Source organism: Pseudophryne corroboree, chromosome 2, assembly GCF_028390025.1.
Source record: "Pseudophryne corroboree isolate aPseCor3 chromosome 2, aPseCor3.hap2, whole genome shotgun sequence".
Classification (NCBI taxonomy): Eukaryota; Metazoa; Chordata; class Amphibia; order Anura; family Myobatrachidae; genus Pseudophryne; species Pseudophryne corroboree.
In genome coordinates, this window is record NC_086445.1 from 792,902,164 (window position 1) to 792,922,690 (window position 20,527).

Below are 20,527 nucleotides of genomic sequence, written 5' to 3' on the forward strand. Positions count from 1 at the left end.
TACAGCTGGTACCCTCCCCAGACTGTCCTGCCACACCGCTCATACACCCGTGCTTATGGCCCTGTGGCCAGAATTTTCATGCTGCGGGGCCCGGGAAGCTGAGATTGGCCTTGGCACGCCTCAAAAATGGGGACAACACTTTTTGAGAATGCCGCCCATATTCGTCTGCAAACAGACGCAGTTGGGCATATGTAATAGAGTCTAAGTTTGCCAGAGGTGCAGGATGCTAGCCCATCTTGGTCTTTTTTTAAAGCGCCAATTATTTACAAGGCAAAACCATGCCTTGTAAATGATTGCAGCTTTATACAAAACATATGAGATTGGCCGGCATTCCTTATTACATATGCCCCAGTATGTCAGTCATGCTGTGGCTTATGGGACACTGCATGCAATCTCGCAGAACGAGTTTTGAACATACACAATGCAACATCTGCACATGCGCAGATCTCAAACAATTGGAGATGTACTAAAAACATTGAGTTTGTGTACATCTATGAATGAGTCCCACAGTCTCCCACATTAATATACAGTATGTAAAAAACAAACAAAAAAAAAACGCCCACCTGCATAAGTTTGGATTGCTAAGAGTTAAGGAATTTGTTATATTGTAAATCACTAAATACTTAGCACATTTTTATAGCAATGCACAGTCACTTTGTAAATGTATAAACGTGTATAGTTGTGAAGGCTAAAACAGTAAATGTAGTGTTTCTGCTTATTTCAGATGGTACATTCCATTGTTCAGCCTGATATTCCTGATGATGCTGTGTTACCTCCGGATAATCTATGTTGCCAAGCAGAGGGTAAAGTTGTATTTTACATTTGTCTTAATGCCACCAAATTCTGAACTGTCAGGTATTTACTGTCTTGTATAGAGATGAGCGCCTGAAATTTTTCGGGTTTTGTGTTTTGGTTTTGGGTTCGGTTCCGCGGCCGTGTTTTGGGTTCGAACGCGTTTTGGCAAAACCTCACTGAATTTTTTTTGTCGGATTCGGGTGTGTTTTGGATTCGGGTGTTTTTTTCAAAAAACACTAAAAAACAGCTTAAATCATAGAATTTGGGGGTCATTTTGATCCCAAAGTATTATTAACCTCAAAAACCATAATTTACACTCATTTTCAGTCTATTCTGAATACCTCACAATATTATTTTTAGTCCTAAAATTTGCACCGAGGTCGCTGTGTGAGTAAGATAAGCGACCCTAGTGGCCGACACAAACACCGGGCCCATCTAGGAGTGGCACTGCAGTGTCACGCAGGATGTCCCTTCCAAAAAACCCTCCCCAAACAGCACATGACGCAAAGAAAAAAAGAGGCGCAATGAGGTAGCTGTGTGAGTAAGATTAGCGACCCTAGTGGCCGACACAAACACCGGGCCCATCTAGGAGTGGCACTGCAGTGTCACGCAGGATGGCCCTTCCAAAAAACCCTCCCCAAACAGCACATGACACAAAGAAAAAAAGAGGCGCAATGAGGTAGCTGTGTGAGTAAGATTAGCGACCCTAGTGGCCGACACAAACACCGGGCCCATCTAGGAGTGGCACTGCAGTGTCACGCAGGATGTCCCTTCCAAAAAACCCTCCCCAAACAGCACATGACGCAAAGAAAAAAAGAGGCGCAATGAGGTAGCTGTGTGAGTAAGATTAGCGACCCTAGTGGCCGACACAAACACCGGGCCCATCTAGGAGTGGCACTGCAGTGTCACGCAGGATGTCCCTTCCAAAAAACCCTCCCCAAACAGCACATGACGCAAAGAAAAAAAGAGGCGCAATGAGGTAGCTGACTGTGTGAGTAAGATTAGCGACCCTAGTGGCCGACACAAACACCGGGCCCATTTAGGAGTGGCACTGCAGTGTCACGCAGGATGTCCCTTCCAAAAAACCCTCCCCAATCAGCACATGATGCAAAGAAAAAGAAAAGAAAAAAGAGGTGCAAGATGGAATTGTCCTTGGGCCCTCCCACCCACCCTTATGTTGTATAAACAAAACAGGACATGCACACTTTAACCAACCCATCATTTCAGTGACAGGGTCTGCCACACGACTGTGACTGATATGACGGGTTGGTTTGGACCCCCCCCAAAAAAGAAGCAATTAATCTCTCCTTGCACAAACTGGCTCTACAGAGGCAAGATGTCCACCTCATCATCACCCTCCGATATATCACCGTGTACATCCCCCTCCTCACAGATTATCAATTCGTCCCCACTGGAATCCACCATCTCAGCTCCCTGTGTACTTTGTGGAGGCAATTGCTGCTGGTCAATGTCTCCGCGGAGGAATTGATTATAATTCATTTTAATGAACATCATCTTCTCCACATTTTCTGGATGTAACCTCGTACGCCGATTGCTGACAAGGTGAGCGGCGGCACTAAACACTCTTTCGGAGTACACACTTGTGGGAGGGCAACTTAGGTAGAATAAAGCCAGTTTGTGCAAGGGCCTCCAAATTGCCTCTTTTTCCTGCCAGTATAAGTACGGACTGTGTGACGTGCCTACTTGGATGCGGTCACTCATATAATCCTCCACCATTCTATCAATGTTGAGAGAATCATATGCAGTGACAGTAGACGACATGTCCGTAATCGTTGTCAGGTCCTTCAGTCCGGACCAGATGTCAGCATCAGCAGTCGCTCCAGACTGCCCTGCATCACCGCCAGCGGGTGGGCTCGGAATTCTGAGCCTTTTCCTCGCACCCCCAGTTGCGGGAGAATGTGAAGGAGGAGATGTTGACAGGTCGCGTTCCGCTTGACTTGACAATTTTGTCACCAGCAGGTCTTTCAACCCCAGCAGACTTGTGTCTGCCGGAAAGAGAGATCCAAGGTAGGCTTTAAATCTAGGATCGAGCACGGTGGCCAAAATGTAGTGCTCTGATTTCAACAGATTGACCACCCGTGAATCCTTGTTAAGCGAATTAAGGGCTCCATCCACAAGTCCCACATGCCTAGCGGAATCGCTCCGTGTTAGCTCCTCCTTCAATGTCTCCAGCTTCTTCTGCAAAAGCCTGATGAGGGGAATGACCTGACTCAGGCTGGCAGTGTCTGAACTGACTTCACGTGTGGCAAGTTCAAAGGGCATCAGAACCTTGCACAACGTTGAAATCATTCTCCACTGCGCTTGAGACAGGTGCATTCCACCTACTATATCGTGCTCAATTGTATAGGCTTGAATGGCCTTTTGCTGCTCCTCCAACCTCTGAAGCATATAGAGGGTTGAATTCCACCTCGTTACCACTTCTTGCTTCAGATGATGGCAGGGCAGGTTCAGTAGTTTTTGGTGGTGCTCCAGTCTTCTGTACGTGGTGCCTGTACGCCGAAAGTGTCCCGCAATTCTTCTGGCCACCGACAGCATCTCTTGCACGCCCCTGTCGTTTTTTAAAAAATTCTGCACCACCAAATTCAAGGTATGTGCAAAACATGGGACGTGCTGGAATTTGCCCATATTTAATGCACACACAATATTGCTGGCGTTGTCCGATGCCACAAATCCACAGGAGAGTCCAATTGGGGTAAGCCATTCCGCGATGATCTTCCTCAGTTGCCGTAAGAGGTTTTCAGCTGTGTGCGTATTCTGGAAAGCGGTGATACAAAGCGTAGCCTGCCTAGGAAAGAGTTGGCGTTTGCGAGATGCTGCTACTGGTGCCGCCGCTGCTGTTCTTGCGGCGGGAGTCCATACATCTACCCAGTGGGCTGTCACAGTCAAATAGTCCTGACCCTGCCCTGCTCCACTTGTCCACATGTCCGTGGTTAAGTGGACATTGGGTACAACTGCATTTTTTAGGACACTGGTGAGTCTTTTTCTGACGTCCGTGTACATTCTCGGTATCGCCTGCCTAGAGAAGTGGAACCTAGATGGTATTTGGTAACGGGGGCACACTGCCTCAATAAATTGTCTAGTTCCCTGTGAACTAACGGCGGATACCGGACGCACGTCTAACACCAACATAGTTGTCAAGGCCTCAGTTATCCGCTTTGCAGCAGGATGACTGCTGTGATATTTCATCTTCCTCGCAAAGGACTGTTGAACAGTCAATTGCTTACTGGAAGTAGTACAAGTGGGCTTACGACTTCCCCTCTGGGATGACCATCGACTCCCAGCAGCAACAACAGCAGCGCCAGCAGCAGTAGGCGTTACACGCAAGGATGCATCGGAGGAATCCCAGGCAGGAGAGGAATCGTCAGAATTGCCAGTGACATGGCCTGCAGGACTATTGGCATTCCTGGGGAAGGAGGAAATTGACACTGAGGGAGTTGGTGGGGTGGTTTGCGTGAGCTTGGTTACAAGAGGAAGGGATTTACTGGTCAGTGGACTGCTTCCGCTGTCACCCAAAGTTTTTGAACTTGTCACTGACTTATTATGAATGCGCTGCAGGTGACGTATAAGGGAGGATGTTCCGAGGTGGTTAACGTCCTTACCCCTACTTATTACAGCTTGACAAAGGGAACACACGGCTTGACACCTGTTGTCCGCATTTCTGTTGAAATACCTCCACACCGAAGAGCTGATTTTTTTGGTATTTTCACCTGGCATGTCAACGGCCATATTCCTCCCACGGACAACAGGTGTCTCCCCGGGTGCCTGACTTAAACAAACCACCTCACCATCAGAATCCTCCTGGTCAATTTCCTCCCCAGCGCCAGCAACACCCATATCCTCCTCATCCTGGTGTACTTCAACACTGACATCTTCAATCTGACTATCAGGAACTGGACTGCGGGTGCTCCTTCCAGCACTTGCAGGGGGCGTGCAAATGGTGGAAGGCGCATGCTCTTCACGTCCAGTGTTGGGAAGGTCAGGCATCGCAACCGACACAATTGGACTCTCCTTGTGGATTTGGGATTTCGAAGAATGCACAGTTCTTTGCTGTGCTGCTTTTGCCAGCTTGAGTCTTTTCATTTTTCTAGCGAGAGGCTGAGTGCTTCCATCCTCATGTGAAGCTGAACCACTAGCCATGAACATAGGCCAGGGCCTCAGCCGTTCCTTGCCACTCCGTGTCGTAAATGGCATATTGGCAAGTTTACGCTTCTCCTCCGACAATTTTATTTTAGGTTTTGGAGTCCTTTTTTTTCTGATATTTGGTGTTTTGGATTTGACATGCTCTGTACTATGACATTGGGCATCGGCCTTGGCAGACGACGTTGCTGGCATTTCATCGTCTCGGCCATGACTAGTGGCAGCAGCTTCAGCACGAGGTGGAAGTGGATCTTGATCTTTCCCTAATTTTGGAACCTCAACATTTTTGTTCTCCATATTTTAATAGGCACAACTAAAAGGCACCTCAGGTAAACAATGGAGATGGATACTAGTATACAATTATGGACTGCCTGCCGAGTGCAGACACAGAGGTAGCCACAGCCGTGAACTACCGTACTGTACTGTGTCTGCTGCTAATATAGACTGGTTGATAAAGAGATGTCTATGTAACTATGTATGTATAAAGAAGAAAGAAAAACAAACCACGGTTAGGTGGTATACAATTATGGACGGACTGCCTGCCGAGTGCAGACACAGAGGTAGCCACAGCCGTGAACTACCGTACTGTACTGTGTCTGCTGCTAATAATATAGACTGGTTGATAAAGAGATGTCGTAGTAGTATGTATGTACAAAGAAGAAAGAAAAAAAAACCACGGTTAGGTGGTATACAATTATGGACGGACTGCCTGCCGAGTGCAGACACAGAGGTAGCCACAGCCGTGAACTACCGTACTGTACTGTGTCTGCTGCTAATATAGACTGGTTGATAAAGAGATGTCTATGTAACTATGTATGTATAAAGAAGAAAGAAAAAAAAACCACGGTTAGGTGGTATACAATTATGGACGGACTGCCTGCCGAGTGCAGACACAGAGGTAGCCACAGCCGTGAACTACCGTACTGTACTGTGTCTGCTGCTAATATAGACTGGTTGATAAAGAGATGTCTATGTAACTATGTATGTATAAAGAAGAAAGAAAAAAAAACCACGGTTAGGTGGTATACAATTATGGACGGACTGCCTGCCGAGTGCAGACACAGAGGTAGCCACAGCCGTGAACTACCGTACTGTACTGTGTCTGCTGCTAATATAGACTGGTTGATAAAGAGATGTCTATGTAACTATGTATGTATAAAGAAGAAAGAAAAAAAAACCACGGTTAGGTGGTATACAATTATGGACGGACTGCCTGCCGAGTGCAGACACAGAGGTAGCCACAGCCGTGAACTACCGTACTGTACTGTGTCTGCTGCTAATATAGACTGGTTGATAAAGAGATGTCTATGTAACTATGTATGTATAAAGAAGAAAGAAAAACAAACCACGGTTAGGTGGTATACAATTATGGACGGACTGCCTGCCGAGTGCAGACACAGAGGTAGCCACAGCCGTGAACTACCGTACTGTACTGTGTCTGCTGCTAATAATATAGACTGGTTGATAAAGAGATGTCGTAGTAGTATGTATGTACAAAGAAGAAAGAAAAAAAAACCACGGTTAGGTGGTATACAATTATGGACGGACTGCCTGCCGAGTGCAGACACAGAGGTAGCCACAGCCGTGAACTACCGTACTGTACTGTGTCTGCTGCTAATATAGACTGGTTGATAAAGAGATGTCTATGTAACTATGTATGTATAAAGAAGAAAGAAAAAAAAACCACGGTTAGGTGGTATACAATTATGGACGGACTGCCTGCCGAGTGCAGACACAGAGGTAGCCACAGCCGTGAACTACCGTACTGTACTGTGTCTGCTGCTAATATAGACTGGTTGATAAAGAGATGTCTATGTAACTATGTATGTATAAAGAAGAAAGAAAAAAAAACCACGGTTAGGTGGTATACAATTATGGACGGACTGCCTGCCGAGTGCAGACACAGAGGTAGCCACAGCCGTGAACTACCGTACTGTACTGTGTCTGCTGCTAATATAGACTGGTTGATAAAGAGATGTCTATGTAACTATGTATGTATAAAGAAGAAAGAAAAAAAAACCACGGTTAGGTGGTATACAATTATGGACGGACTGCCTGCCGAGTGCAGACACAGAGGTAGCCACAGCCGTGAACTACCGTACTGTACTGTGTCTGCTGCTAATATAGACTGGTTGATAAAGAGATGTCTATGTAACTATGTATGTATAAAGAAGAAAGAAAAAAAAACCACGGTTAGGTGGTATACAATTATGGACGGACTGCCTGCCGAGTGCAGACACAGAGGTAGCCACAGCCGTGAACTACCGTACTGTACTGTGTCTGCTGCTAATATAGACTGGTTGATAAAGAGATGTCGTAGTAGTATGTATGTATAAAGAAGAAAAAAAAACCACGGTTAGGTGGTATACAATTATGGACGGACTGCCTGCCGAGTGCAGACACAGAGGTAGCCACAGCCGTGAACTACCGTACTGTGTCTGCTGCGACTGGATGATAAATGATATAAAAAATATATATATATCACTACTGCAGCCGGACAGGTATATATTATATATTATATAATGACGGACCTGCTGGACACTGTCTGTCAGCAGAATGAGTTTTATTTTTATAGAATAAAAAAAACAACAACACACAAGTGAAGTCACACGACGAGTGTTTAACTTTTTCAGGCAATCACAATATAAGTATACTACTAACTATACTGGTGGTCAGTGTGGTCAGGTCACTGGTCAGTCACACTGGCAGTGGCACTCCTGCAGCAAAAGTGTGCACTGTTTAATTTTAATATAATATTATGTACTCCTGGCTCCTGCTATAACCTATAACTGGCACTGCAGTGCTCCCCAGTCTCCCCCACAATTATAAGCTGTGTGAGCTGAGCAGTCAGACAGATATATAATATATATAGATGATGCAGCACACTGGGCTGAGCCCGAGCAGTGCACACAGATATGGTATGTGACTGAGTCACTGTGTGTATCGCTTTTTTCAGGCAGAGAACGGATATATTAAATAAACTGCACTGTCTGGTGGTCACTCACTAGTAAACTCTCTGCACTCTCTACACTTCTACAGTACTCCTCCTAGTCCTAAGCTCCAGTAAATCTCTCTCTCTTATAATCTAAATGGAGAGGACGCCAGCCACGTCCTCTCCCTATCAATCTCAATGCACGTGTGAAAATGGCGGCGACGCGCGGCTCCTTATATAGAATACGAGTCTCGCGAGAATCCGACAGCGTCATGATGACGTTCGGGCGCGCTCGGGTTAACCGAGCAAGGCGGGAGGATCCGAGTCTGCTCGGACCCGTGAAAAAAACCATGAAGTTCGGGCGGGTTCGGATTCAGAGAAACCGAACCCGCTCATCTCTAGTATGTAATGCAGCTTTCAGATCGCAAATGCCGGATCCCACCCGGTAAGAGAAACGTGTCCTTACCGGGTGGGATCCGGCATTTGCGCTCCTTTGCTGGCTTTCCGACCCGGCAATATACCGGGTCGGTTGCCATAGCAGCGGGGGGCGCAGCAGCGGCGGGGGTGGAGGCGGAGCTGGGAGATGAGCTCATCTCCTGCGCCGCCTCTCCCTATGCTGTGAATGGGAGCCGTGTCGCATCGGAACGGCTCCCATTCACACTGCACCTGACCCGGTATTCAACCCGGTAATAACCCTTCTTTTTTACTGGGTTGAATTACCGGGTCAGGCGACCCGCTAATTCAGCAAAGGAGCTTTCACATCGCACACTGACCCGTTTTCGACACGGCAATATGCCGTGTCGATACCGGGTTATTTGTGCGATGTGAAAGGGGTATTAGTGAAGTAGCAGAGTTTTCCATATTCTATTATCTGTATCCCAGCAGTGTTTTTGTTATTTTAGATTTTAAGTAGCTAGAATCACAGCTATGTCATGGTACATTATGGGCCTGATCAGAGGTGAATGCAGAGTTTAAGACATGGCTAAACCTCTCAAGGTATTATTTAACTGGGCCCAGGCCTGATGGAGGGGCCCAGAGGGGGTCCAAGTCCCCCCGCCTCCCCTACCTAGCAGCAGCAGTTGCAGCTATTCTCAGTCCAGCACAGGCAGGGTCGGACTGGCCCACAGGGGAACAGGGGAAACCACCGGTGGGCCCCACTGCCTGTGGGCCCTCCTCCTCCTCTAGGGATCAGGTTCCAGACTCTATCCTAGTGCACTTGAATTATGCATTATACTTATGTTACATTATACTTCACAAGAATATGGTTTATTATATATTTACCAAGGGGAACAGAACATGTACTCTGTAATGGTTACAAACCTCTGTGGTGGCTGGCCACACCCCAGTGGAGCCTGGCCACACCCTTAAGCATGAGCCCCTACAACAGCATCCCCGGTGGGCCCTTCATGCACCAGTCCGACACTGGTGTGGTCAGGGTGGCACTTACAGTACTATTTGTTACTGTATATTTCTCTAACGTCCTAGAGGATGCTGGGACTCCGTAAGGACCATGGGGATAGATGGGCTCCGCAGGAGACATGGGCACTTTAAGAAAGACTTTGACTCTGGGTGTGCACTGGCTCCTCCCTCTATGCCCCTCCTCCAGACCTCAGTTTGATACTGTGCCCAGTGGAGACTGGGTGCATTTCAGGAGCTCTCCTGAGTTTCCTGTAAGAAAGCATTTTTGTTAGGTTTTTTATTTTCAGCGAGCCTGCTGGCAACAGACTCCCTGCATCGAGGGACTGAGGAAAGAGAAACAGACCCACTTCTCTGAGTTCAGGGCTCTGTTTCTTAGGCTACTGGACACCATTAGCTCCAGAGGGATCGGTACGCAGGTCTCACCCTCGCCGTCCGTCCCAGAGCCGCGCCGCCGTCCTCCTCGCAGAGCCGGAAGAAAGAAGCCGGGTGAGTATGTGAGGAAAAGACCCATCTGAGGCGGCAGAAGACACTTGAATCTTCACTGAGGTAACGCACAGCACTGCAGCTGTGCGCCATTGCTCCCCTTCACCTCACACACTCTGGTCACTGTAAGGGTGCAGGGCGCAGGGGGGGGGGTGCCCTGGGCAGCAATATAAACCTCTCTTATGGCACAAATGTATATATACATGTACAGCTGGGCACTGTACATGTATAAAAAGAGCCCCCGCCATGTATTGAAAAAAATTGAGCGGGACATAAGCCCGCCGCCGAGGGGGCGGGGCTTCTCCCTCAGCACTCACCAGCGCCATTTTTCACCACAGCACCGCAGAGAGGAATCACCCCGGACTCTCCCCTGCTTGACACACGGTGACAGAGGGTTTTAAAGTAGAGGGGGGGGGCACATAATTGGCTCAGATACATAAAACAGCGCTGCTGGGTAAACATTAATTTACGGTGTTATTCCTGGGTCATATAGCGCTGGGGTGTGTGCTGGCATACTCTCTCTCTGTCTCTCCAAAGGGCCTGGTGGGGAACCTGTCTTCAGAAAAGAGCTTCCCTGTGTATGTGTGGTGTGTCGGTACGTGTGTGTAGACATGTCTGAGGTTGAGGGCTCACCTAAGGAGGAGGGGGAGTTTATGAATGTTAGGTCTCCGTCGGCGGTGCCGACGCCGGACTGGATGGATATGTGGAATGTTTTAAGTGCAAATGTTAATTCATTGCACAAAAGGCTAGACAAAGCCGAAGCTGGGGCACAGTCAGGGAGTCAACCCATGCCTGTCCCTATGTCGCCGGGACCTTCAGGGTCTCAGAAGCGCCCACTATCCCAAATAGTTGACACAGATACCGACACGGATTCAGACTCCAGTGTCGATTACGATGATACAAAATTACAGCCAAAGTTGGCGAAAGGTATTCGATATATGATTATCGCAATAAAAGATGTGTTGCATATCACTGAGGAACCCCCTGTTCCTGACACGAGGGTACGCATGTATAAAGGAAAGAAACCTGAGGTCTCCTTTCCCTCCTCACATGAGCTGAACGAAGTATGTGAAAAAGCTGCAGATTCCCAAAAGGATCCTAACAGCGTATCCTTTCCCGTCGCAGGACAGGTTACGGTGGGAATCCTCCCCTATGGTGGACAAGGCCTTGACGTGCTTATAAAAAAAGATAGCGCTTCCATCCCAAGATACGGCTACCCTCAAGGATCCTGCTGACCGCAAGCAAGAGGTTACCCTGAAGTCCATTTACACACATTCTGGTACGTTACTCAGACCGGCTATTGCGTCGACCTGGGTTTGTAGTGCTGTAGCAGCATGGACAGATTCCTTATTAACGGATATTGAGACTCTTGATAAGGATACCATTTTTTCTCTGACGTCCTAGTGGATGCTGGGAACTCCGTAAGGACCATGGGGAATAGCGGCTCCGCAGGAGACTGGGCACAAAAGTAAAGCTTTAGGACTACCTGGTGTGCACTGGCTCCTCCCCCTATGACCCTCCTCCAAGCCTCAGTTAGATTTTGTGCCCGGCCGAGAAGGGTGCACACTAGGGGCTCTCCTGAGCTTCTTAGTGAAAGTTTAGTTTTAGGTTTTTTATTTTCAGTGAGACCTGCTGGCAACAGGCTCACTGCATCGAGGGACTAAGGGGAGAAGAAGCGAACCTGCCTGCTTGCAGCCAGCTTGGGCTTCTTAGGCTACTGGACACCATTAGCTCCAGAGGGACCGAACACAGGCCCAGCCTCGGAGTCCGGTCCCAGAGCCGCGCCGCCGGCCCCCTTACAGAGCCAGAAGCAAGAAGAGGTCCGGAAAAATCGGCGGCAGAAGACATCAGTCTTCAACAAGGTAGCGCACAGCACTGCAGCTGTGCGCCATTGTTACTCAGGCACACTTCACACTTCGGTCACTGAGGGTGCAGGGCGCTAGGGGGGGGCGCCCTGAGCAGCAATGTAAACACCTTGGCTGGCGAAAATACACCACATATAACCCCCAGGGCTATATGGATGTATTTTAACCCCTGCCAGAACTCACCAAAAAGCGGGAGAAAAGGCCGCCGAGAAGGGGGCGGAGCCTATCTCCTCAGCACACAGGCGCCATTTTCCATCACAGCTCCGCTGGAAGGACGTCTCCCTGACTCTCCCCTGCAGTCCTGCACTACAGAAAAGGGTAAAAAAGAGAGGGGGGCACTAATTTGGCGCAGTTCTAATAATAACAGCAGCTATAAAGGGAAAAGCACGTTTTATAGTGGTATTCCTGTCTATATATAGCGCTCTGGTGTGTGCTGGCATACTCTCCCTCTGTCTCCCCAAAGGGCTAGTGGGGTCCTGTCCTCTATCAGAGCATTCCCTGTGTGTGTGCGGTGTGTCGGTACGATTGTGTCGACATGTTTGAGGAGGAAAATGAGATGGAGGCGGAGCAATTGCCTATTATAGAGTTGTCACCCCCTAGGGAGTCGACACCTGAGTGGCTGAGCTTATGGAAGGAATTGCGTGACAGTGTCAGTTCTTTACGAAAGACAGTTGACGACATGAGACAGCCGGCTACTCAGCTTGTGCCTGTCCAGGGGTCTCAAACGCCATCAGGGGCTTAAAACGCCCGTTACCTCAAATGGCAGACACAGACACGGATACTGACTCCAGTGTCGATGATGAGGAGACAAACGTGACTTCCAGTAGGGCCACACGTTACATGATTGCAGCAATGAAAAATGTATTGCATATCTCTGATAATACAAGTACCACTAAAAAGGGTATTATGTTCGGTGAGAAAAAACTGCCTGTAGTTTTTCCTGTATCCGAGGAATTAAATGAAGTGTGTGATGAGGCGTGGGTTTCCCCCGATAAAAAACTGATAATTCCTAAAAGGTTATTGGCATCATACCCTTTCCCGCCAGAGGATAGGACACGTTGGGAAACACCCCCTAGGGTGGATAAAGCGCTCACACGCTTGTCTAAACAGGTAGCACTACCCCCTGCTGATACGGCCGCCCTAAAGGAACCTGCCGATAGAAAGCAGGAGAATATCCTAAAATGTATATACACTCACACGGGTGTTATACTGCGACCAGCAATCGCCTAAGCCTGGATGTGCAGTGTGGGCGTGGCGTGGTCGGATTCCCTGACTGAAAATATTGATACCCTAGATAGGGACAGTATATTACTGACTATAGAGCATTTGAAAGATGCATTTTTATATATGCGTGATGCACAGAGGGATATTTGCCGACTGGCATCAAGAGTTAGCGCGCTGTCCATTTCTGCAAGAAGAGGTTTATGGACGCGGCAGTGGTCAGGTGATGCGGATTCTAAAAGGCACATGGAAGTATTGCCTTATAAGGGGGAAGAGTTATTTGGGGTAGGTCTATCAGACCTGGTAGCCACGGCAACTGCTGGAAAATCCACATTTTTACCCCAGGTAGCTTCTCAACCTAAGAAGACGCCGTATTATCAGGCGCAGTCCTTTCGGCCCCATAAGGGCAAGCGGGCAAAAGGCGCCTCATTTCTGCCCCGTGGCAGAGGGAGAGGAAAAAGGCTGCAGCAAACAGCCAGTTCCCAGGAACAAAAGCCCTCTCCCGCCTCCGCAAAGTCCTCAGCATGACGCTGGGGCTTTACAAGCGGACTCAGGCACGGTGGGGGCCCGTCTCAAGAAATTCGAGACGTCTCCCCCTCGCCGTTTCATAAAGTCTGCTTTACCGACGTCTCCCTCAGACAGGGAGGCAGTATTGCAAGCCATTCACAGGCTGTATTCCCAGCAGGTGATAATCAAGGTACCCCTCCTGCAACAGGGAAAGGGGTACTATTCCACACTATTTGTGGTACCGAAGCCGGACGGCTCGGTGAGACCAATTTTAAATCTAAAATCCTTGAACACTTACATACAAAGGTTCAAATTCAAGATGGAGTCACTCAGAGCAGTGATTGCAAACCTGGAAGAAGGGGACTATATGGTCTCTCTGGACATAAAAGATGCTTACCTACATGTCCCAATTTACCCTTCTCCAAGGGTACCTCAGGTTTGTGGTACAGACCTGTCACTATCAGTTTCAGACGCTGCCGTTTGGATTGTCCACGGCACCCCGGGTCTTTACCAAGGTAATGGCCGAAATGATGATACTCCTTCGAAAGAAGGGAGTTTTAGTTATCCCTTACTTGGACGATCTCCTGATAAGGGCAAGATCCAGGGAACAGTTGGAAGTCGGGGTAGCACTATCTCAGATAGTGCTGCGGCAGCACGGTTGGATTCTCAATATTCCAAAATCGCAGCTGATCCCGACGACACGCCTTCTATTCCTAGGGATGATCCTGTACACAGTCCAGAAAAAGGTGTTTTCTTCCGGAGGAGAAAGCCAGGGAGTTATCCGAACTAGTCAGAAACCTCCTAAAACCAGGCCAAGTGTCAGTGCATCAGTGCACAAGGGTCCTGGGAAAAATGGTGGCTTCCTACGAAGCAATTCCATTCGGCAGATTCCACGCAAGAACTTTCCAGTGGGACCTGCTGGACAAATGGTCCGGATCGCATCTTCAGATGCATCAGCGGATAACCCTGTCACCAAAGACAAGGGTGTCTCTCCTGTGGTGGTTGCAGAGTGCTCATCTTCTAGAGGGCCGCAGTTTCGGCATTCAGGACTGGGTCCTGGTGACCACGGATGCCAGCCTGCGAGGCTGGGGAGCAGTCACACAGGGAAGAAATTTCCAGGGCTTGTGGTCAAGCCTGGAGACATCACTTCACATGAATATTTTGGAGCTAAGGGCCATTTACAATGCCCTAAGCCAAGCAAGACCTCTGCTTCAAGGTCAGCCGGTGCTGATCCAGTCGGACAACATCACGGCAGTCGCCCACGTAAACAGACAGGGCGGCACAAGAAGCCGGAGGGCAATGGCAGAAGCTGCAAGGATTTTTCGCTGGGCGGAAAATCATGTGATAGCATTGTCAGCAGTGTTCATTCCGGGAGTGGACAACTGGGAAGCAGACTTCCTCAGCAGGCACGACCTCCACCCGGGAGAGTCGGGACTTCACCCAGAAGTCTTCCACATGATTGTAAACCATTGGGAAAAACCAAAGGTGGACATGATGGCGTCCCGCCTAAACAAAAAATTGGACAGGTATTGCGCCAGGTCAAGGGACCCTCAGGCAATAGCTGTGGACGCTCTGGTAACACCGTGGGTGTACCAGTCAGTGTATGTGTTCCCTCCTCTTCCTCTCATACCAAAAGTACTGAGAATTATAAGACGGAGGGGAGTAAGAACTATACTCGTGGCTCCGGATTGGCCAAGAAGGACTTGGTACCCGGAACTTCAAGAGATGCTCACGGAGGACCCGTGGCCTCTACCTCTAAGAAGGGACCTGCTCCAGCAAGGACCCTGTCTATTCCAAGACTTACCGCGGCTGCGTTTGACGGCAGGGCGGTTGAACGCCGGATCCTGAAGGAAAAAGGCATTCCGGATGAAGTCATCCCTACCCTGATCAAGCCAGGAAGGATGTAACTGCAAAGCATTATCACCGCATTTGGCGAAAATATGTTGCGTGGTGCGAGGCCAGTAAGGCCCCGATGGAGGAATTTCAACTAGGTCGATTCCTGCATTTCCTGTAAACAGGAGTGTCTATGGGCCTAAAATTGGGGTCCATTAAGGTTCAAATTTCGGCCCTGTCAATTTTCTTCCAGAAAAAACTAGCTTCACTACCTGAAGTTCAGACGTTTGTAAAAGGGGTACTGCATATACAGCCTCCTTTTGTGCCTCCAGTGGCACCTTGGGATCTCAATGTAGTTTTGGGGTTCCTAAAATCACATTGGTTTGAACCACTTGAATCTGTGGAGTTAAAATATCTCACATGAAAAGTGGTCATGTTGTTGGCCCTGGCCTCGGCCAGGCGCGTGTCAGAATTGGCGGGCTTTATCCTGTAAAAGCCCTTATCTGATCTTCCATTCAGACAGGGCGGAATTGAGGACTCGTCCTCATTTTCTCCCTAAGGTGGTTTCAGTGTTTCATCTGAACCAACCTATTGTGGTACCTGCGGCTACTAGTGACTTGGAGGACTCCAAGTTGTTGGACGTAGTCAGTAGAGATGAGCGGGTTCGGTTTCTCTGAATCCGAACCCGCCAGAACTTCATGTTTTTTTTCACGGGTCCGAGCGACTCGGATCTTCCCGCCTTGCTCGGTTAACCCGAGCGCGCCCGAACGTCATCATGACGCTGTCGGATTCTCGCGAGGCTCGGATTCTATCGCGAGACTCGGATTCTATATAAGGAGCCGCGCGTCGCCGCCATTTTCACACGTGCATTGAGATTGATAGGGAGAGGACGTGGCTGGCGTCCTCTCCATTTAGATTATAAGAGACTGAGAGAGATTTACTGGAGCTGACTAGGAGGAGTACTGTTACTGTAGAAGTGTAGAGACTGAGTGGAGAGAGTTTACTAGTGAGGACAGTGCAGTTTACTTTATAATCCGTTCTCTGCCTGAAAAAAGCGATACACAGCACACAGTGACTCAGTCACATACCATATCTGTGTGCACTGCTCAGGCTCAGGCCAGTGTGCTGCATCATCTATTATCTATATATAATATTATATATATCTGTCTGACTGCTCAGCTCACACAGCTTATAATTGTGGGGGAGACTGGGGAGCACTACTGCAGTGCCAGTTATAGGTTATAGCAGGAGCCAGGAGTACATAATATATTATATAGTGAGTGACCACCAGACACACAGTGCAGTTTATTTAATATATCCGTTCTCTGCCTGAAAAAAGCGATACACACAGTGACTCAGTCAGTCACAGACACATACCATATCTGTGTGCACTGCTCAGGCTCAGGCCAGTGTGCTGCATCATCTATTATCTATATATAATATTATATATATCTGTCTGACTGCTCAGCTCACACAGCTTATAATTGTGGGGGAGACTGGGGAGCACTACTGCAGTGCCAGTTATAGGTTATAGCAGGAGCCAGGAGTACATAATATATTATATAGTGAGTGACCACCAGACACACAGTGCAGTTTATTTAATATATCCGTTCTCTGCCTGAAAAAAGCGATACACACAGTGACTCAGTCAGTCACATACCATATCTGTGTGCACTGCTCAGGCTCAGGCCAGTGTGCTGCATCATCTATTATCTATATATAATATTATATATATCTGTCTGACTGCTCAGCTCACACAGCTTATAATTGTGGGGGAGACTGGGGAGCACTACTGCAGTGCCAGTTATAGGTTATAGCAGGAGCCAGGAGTACATAATATATTATATAGTGAGTGACCACCAGACACACAGTGCAGTTTATTTAATATATCCGTTCTCTGCCTGAAAAAAGCGATACACACAGTGACTCAGTCAGTCACATACCATATCTGTGTGCACTGCTCAGGCTCAGGCCAGTGTGCTGCATCATCTATTATCTATATATATTATATATATCTGTCTGACTGCTCAGCTCACACAGCTTATAATTGTGGGGGAGACTGGGGAGCACTACTGCAGTGCCAGTTATAGGTTATAGCAGGAGCCAGGAGTACATATTATATTAAAATTAAACAGTGCACACTTTTGCTGCAGGAGTGCCACTGCCAGTGTGACTGACCAGTGACCTGACCACACTGACCACCAGTATAGTTAGTAGTATACTATATTGTGATTGCCTGAAAAAGTTAAACACTCGTCGTGTGACTTCACTTGTGTGGTGTTTTTTTTTTTATTCTATAAAAAACTCATTCTGCTGACAGACAGTGTCCAGCAGGTCCGTCATTATATAATATATATACCTGTCCGGCTGCAGTAGTGATATATATATATTTTTTATATCATTATTTATCATCCAGTCGCAGCAGACACAGTACGGTAGTTCACGGCTGTAGCTACCTCTGTGTCGGCACTCGGCAGTCCATCCATAATTGTATACCACCTACCCGTGTTTTTTTTTTCTTTCTTCTTTATACATACATACTACTACATCTCTTTATCAACCAGTCTATATTAGCAGCAGACACAGTACAGTACGGTAGTTCACGGCTGTGGCTACCTCTGTGTCGGCACTCGGCAGTCCGTCCATAATTGTATACCACCTAACCGTGGTTTTTTTTTCTTTCTTCTTTATACATACATACTACGACATCTCTTTATCAACCAGTCTATATTAGCAGCAGACACAGTACAGTACGGTAGTTCACGGCTGTGGCTACCTCTGTGTCGGCACTCGGCAGTCCGTCCATAATTGTATACCACCTAACCGTGGTTTTTTTTTCTTTCTTCTTCATACATACATACTACGACATCTCTTTATCAACCAGTCTATATTAGCAGCAGACACAGTACAGTACGGTAGTTCATGGCTGTGGCTACTTCTGTGTCGGCACTCGGCAGTCCGTCCATAATTGTATACCACCTACCCGTGGTTTTTTTTTCTTTCTTCTTTATACATACATACTACTACATCTCTTTATCAACCAGTCTATATTAGCAGCAGACACAGTACAGTACGGTAGTTCACGGCTGTGGCTACCTCTGTGTCGGCACTCGGCAGTCCGTCCATAATTGTATACCACCTACCCGTGGTTTTTTTTTCTTTCTTCTTCATACATACATACTACGACATCTCTTTATCAACCAGTCTATATTAGCAGCAGACACAGTACGGTAGTTCACGGCTGTAGCTACCTCTGTGTCGGCACTCGGCAGTCCGTCCATAATTGTATACTAGTATCCATCCATCTCCATTGTTTACCTGAGGTGCCTTTTAGTTGTGCCTATTAAAATATGGAGAACAAAAATGTTGAGGTTCCAAAATTAGGGAAAGATCAAGATCCACTTCCACCTCGTGCTGAAGCTGCTGCCACTAGTCATGGCCGAGACGATGAAATGCCAGCAACGTCGTCTGCCAAGGCCGATGCCCAATGTCATAGTACAGAGCATGTCAAATCCAAAACACCAAATATCAGTAAAAAAAGGACTCCAAAACCTAAAATAAAATTGTCGGAGGAGAAGCGTAAACTTGCCAATATGCCATTTACCACACGGAGTGGCAAGGAACGGCTGAGGCCCTGGCCTATGTTCATGGCTAGTGGTTCAGCTTCACATGAGGATGGAGGCACTCAGCCTCTCGCTAGAAAAATGAAAAGACTCAAGCTGGCAAAAGCAGTAGCACCGCAAAGAACTGTGCGTTCTTCGAAATCCCAAATCCACAAGGAGAGTCCAATTGTGTCGGTTGCGATGCCTGACCTTCCCAACACTGGACGTGAAGAGCATGCGCCTTCCACCATTTGCACGCCCCCTGCAAGTGCTGGAAGGAGCACCCGCAGTCCAGTTCCTGATAGTCAGATTGAAGATGTCAGTGTTGAAGTACACCAGGATGAGGAGGATATGGGTGTTGCTGGCGCTGGGGAGGAAATTGACCAGGAGGATTCTGATGGTGAGGTGGTTTGTTTAAGTCAGGCACCCGGGGAGACACCTGTTGTCCGTGGGAGGAATATGGCCGTTGACATGCCTGGTGAAAATACCAAAAAAATCAGCTCTTCGGTGTGGAACTATTTCAACAGAAATGCGGACGACAGGTGTCAAGCCGTGTGTTCCCTTTGTCAAGCTGTAATAAGTAGGGGTAAGGACGTTAACCACCTCGGAACATCCTCCCTTATACGTCACCTGCAGCGCATTCATAATAAGTCAGTGACAAGTTCAAAAACTTTGGGTGACAGCGGAAGCAGTCCACTGACCAGTAAATCCCTTCCTCTTGTAACCAAGCTCACGCAAACCACCCCACCAACTCCCTCAGTGTCAATTTCCTCCTTCCCCAGGAATGCCAATAGTCCTGCAGGCAATGTCACTGGCAATTCTGACGAGTCCTCTCCTGCCTGGCATTCCTCCGATGCATCCTTGCGTGTAACGCCTACTGCTGCTGGCGCTGCTGTTGTTGCTGCTGGGAGTCGATGGTCATCCCAGAGGGGAAGTCGTAAGCCCACTTGTACTACTTCCAGTAAGCAATTGACTGTTCAACAGTCCTTTGCGAGGAAGATGAAATATCACAGCAGTCATCCTGCTGCAAAGCGGATAACTGAGGCCTTGACAACTATGTTGGTGTTAGACGTGCGTCCGGTATCCGCCGTTAGTTCACAGGGAACTAGACAATTTATTGAGGCAGTGTGCCCCCGTTACCAAATACCATCTAGGTTCCACTTCTCTAGGCAGGCGATACCGAGAATGTACACGGACGTCAGAAAAAGACTCACCAGTGTCCTAAAAAATGCAGTTGTACCCAATGTCCACTTAACCACGGACATGTGGACAAGTGGAGCAGGGCAGGGTCAGGACTATATGACTGTGACAGCCCACTGGGTAGATGTATGGACTCCCGCCGCAAGAACAGCAGCGGCGGCACCAGTAGCAGCATCTCGCAAACGCCAACTCTTTCCTAGGCAGGCTACGCTTTGTATCACCGCTTTCCAGAATACGCACACAGCTGAAAACCTCTTACGGCAACTGAGGAAGATCATCGCGGAATGGCTTACCCCAATTGGACTCTCCTGTGGATTTGTGGCATCGGACAACGCCAGCAATATTGTGTGTGCATTAAATATGGGCAAATTCCAGCACGTCCCATGTTTTGCACATACCTTGAATTTGGTGGTGCAGAATTATTTAAAAAACGACAGGGGCGTGCAAGAGATGCTGTCGGTGGCCAGAAAAATTGCGGGACACTTTCGGCGTACAGGCACCACGTACAGAAG

At 48.0% G+C, this 20,527-nt stretch overlaps 1 protein-coding gene across 3 annotated transcripts in view; it reads left to right on the forward strand.

The window, feature by feature from the left end:
• The window catches only part of LOC135048735 (uncharacterized), a 1,076,079-nt gene that overhangs the window by 723,508 nt on the left and 332,044 nt on the right, over window positions 1–20,527 (forward strand). For all 3 annotated transcript variants that reach the window (XM_063955577.1, XM_063955578.1, XM_063955576.1), the window contains one exon: window positions 725–803. In XM_063955577.1, the coding sequence (XP_063811647.1) occupies window positions 725–803 (79 nt within the window). The remainder of the gene's footprint in view (window positions 1–724; window positions 804–20,527) is intronic.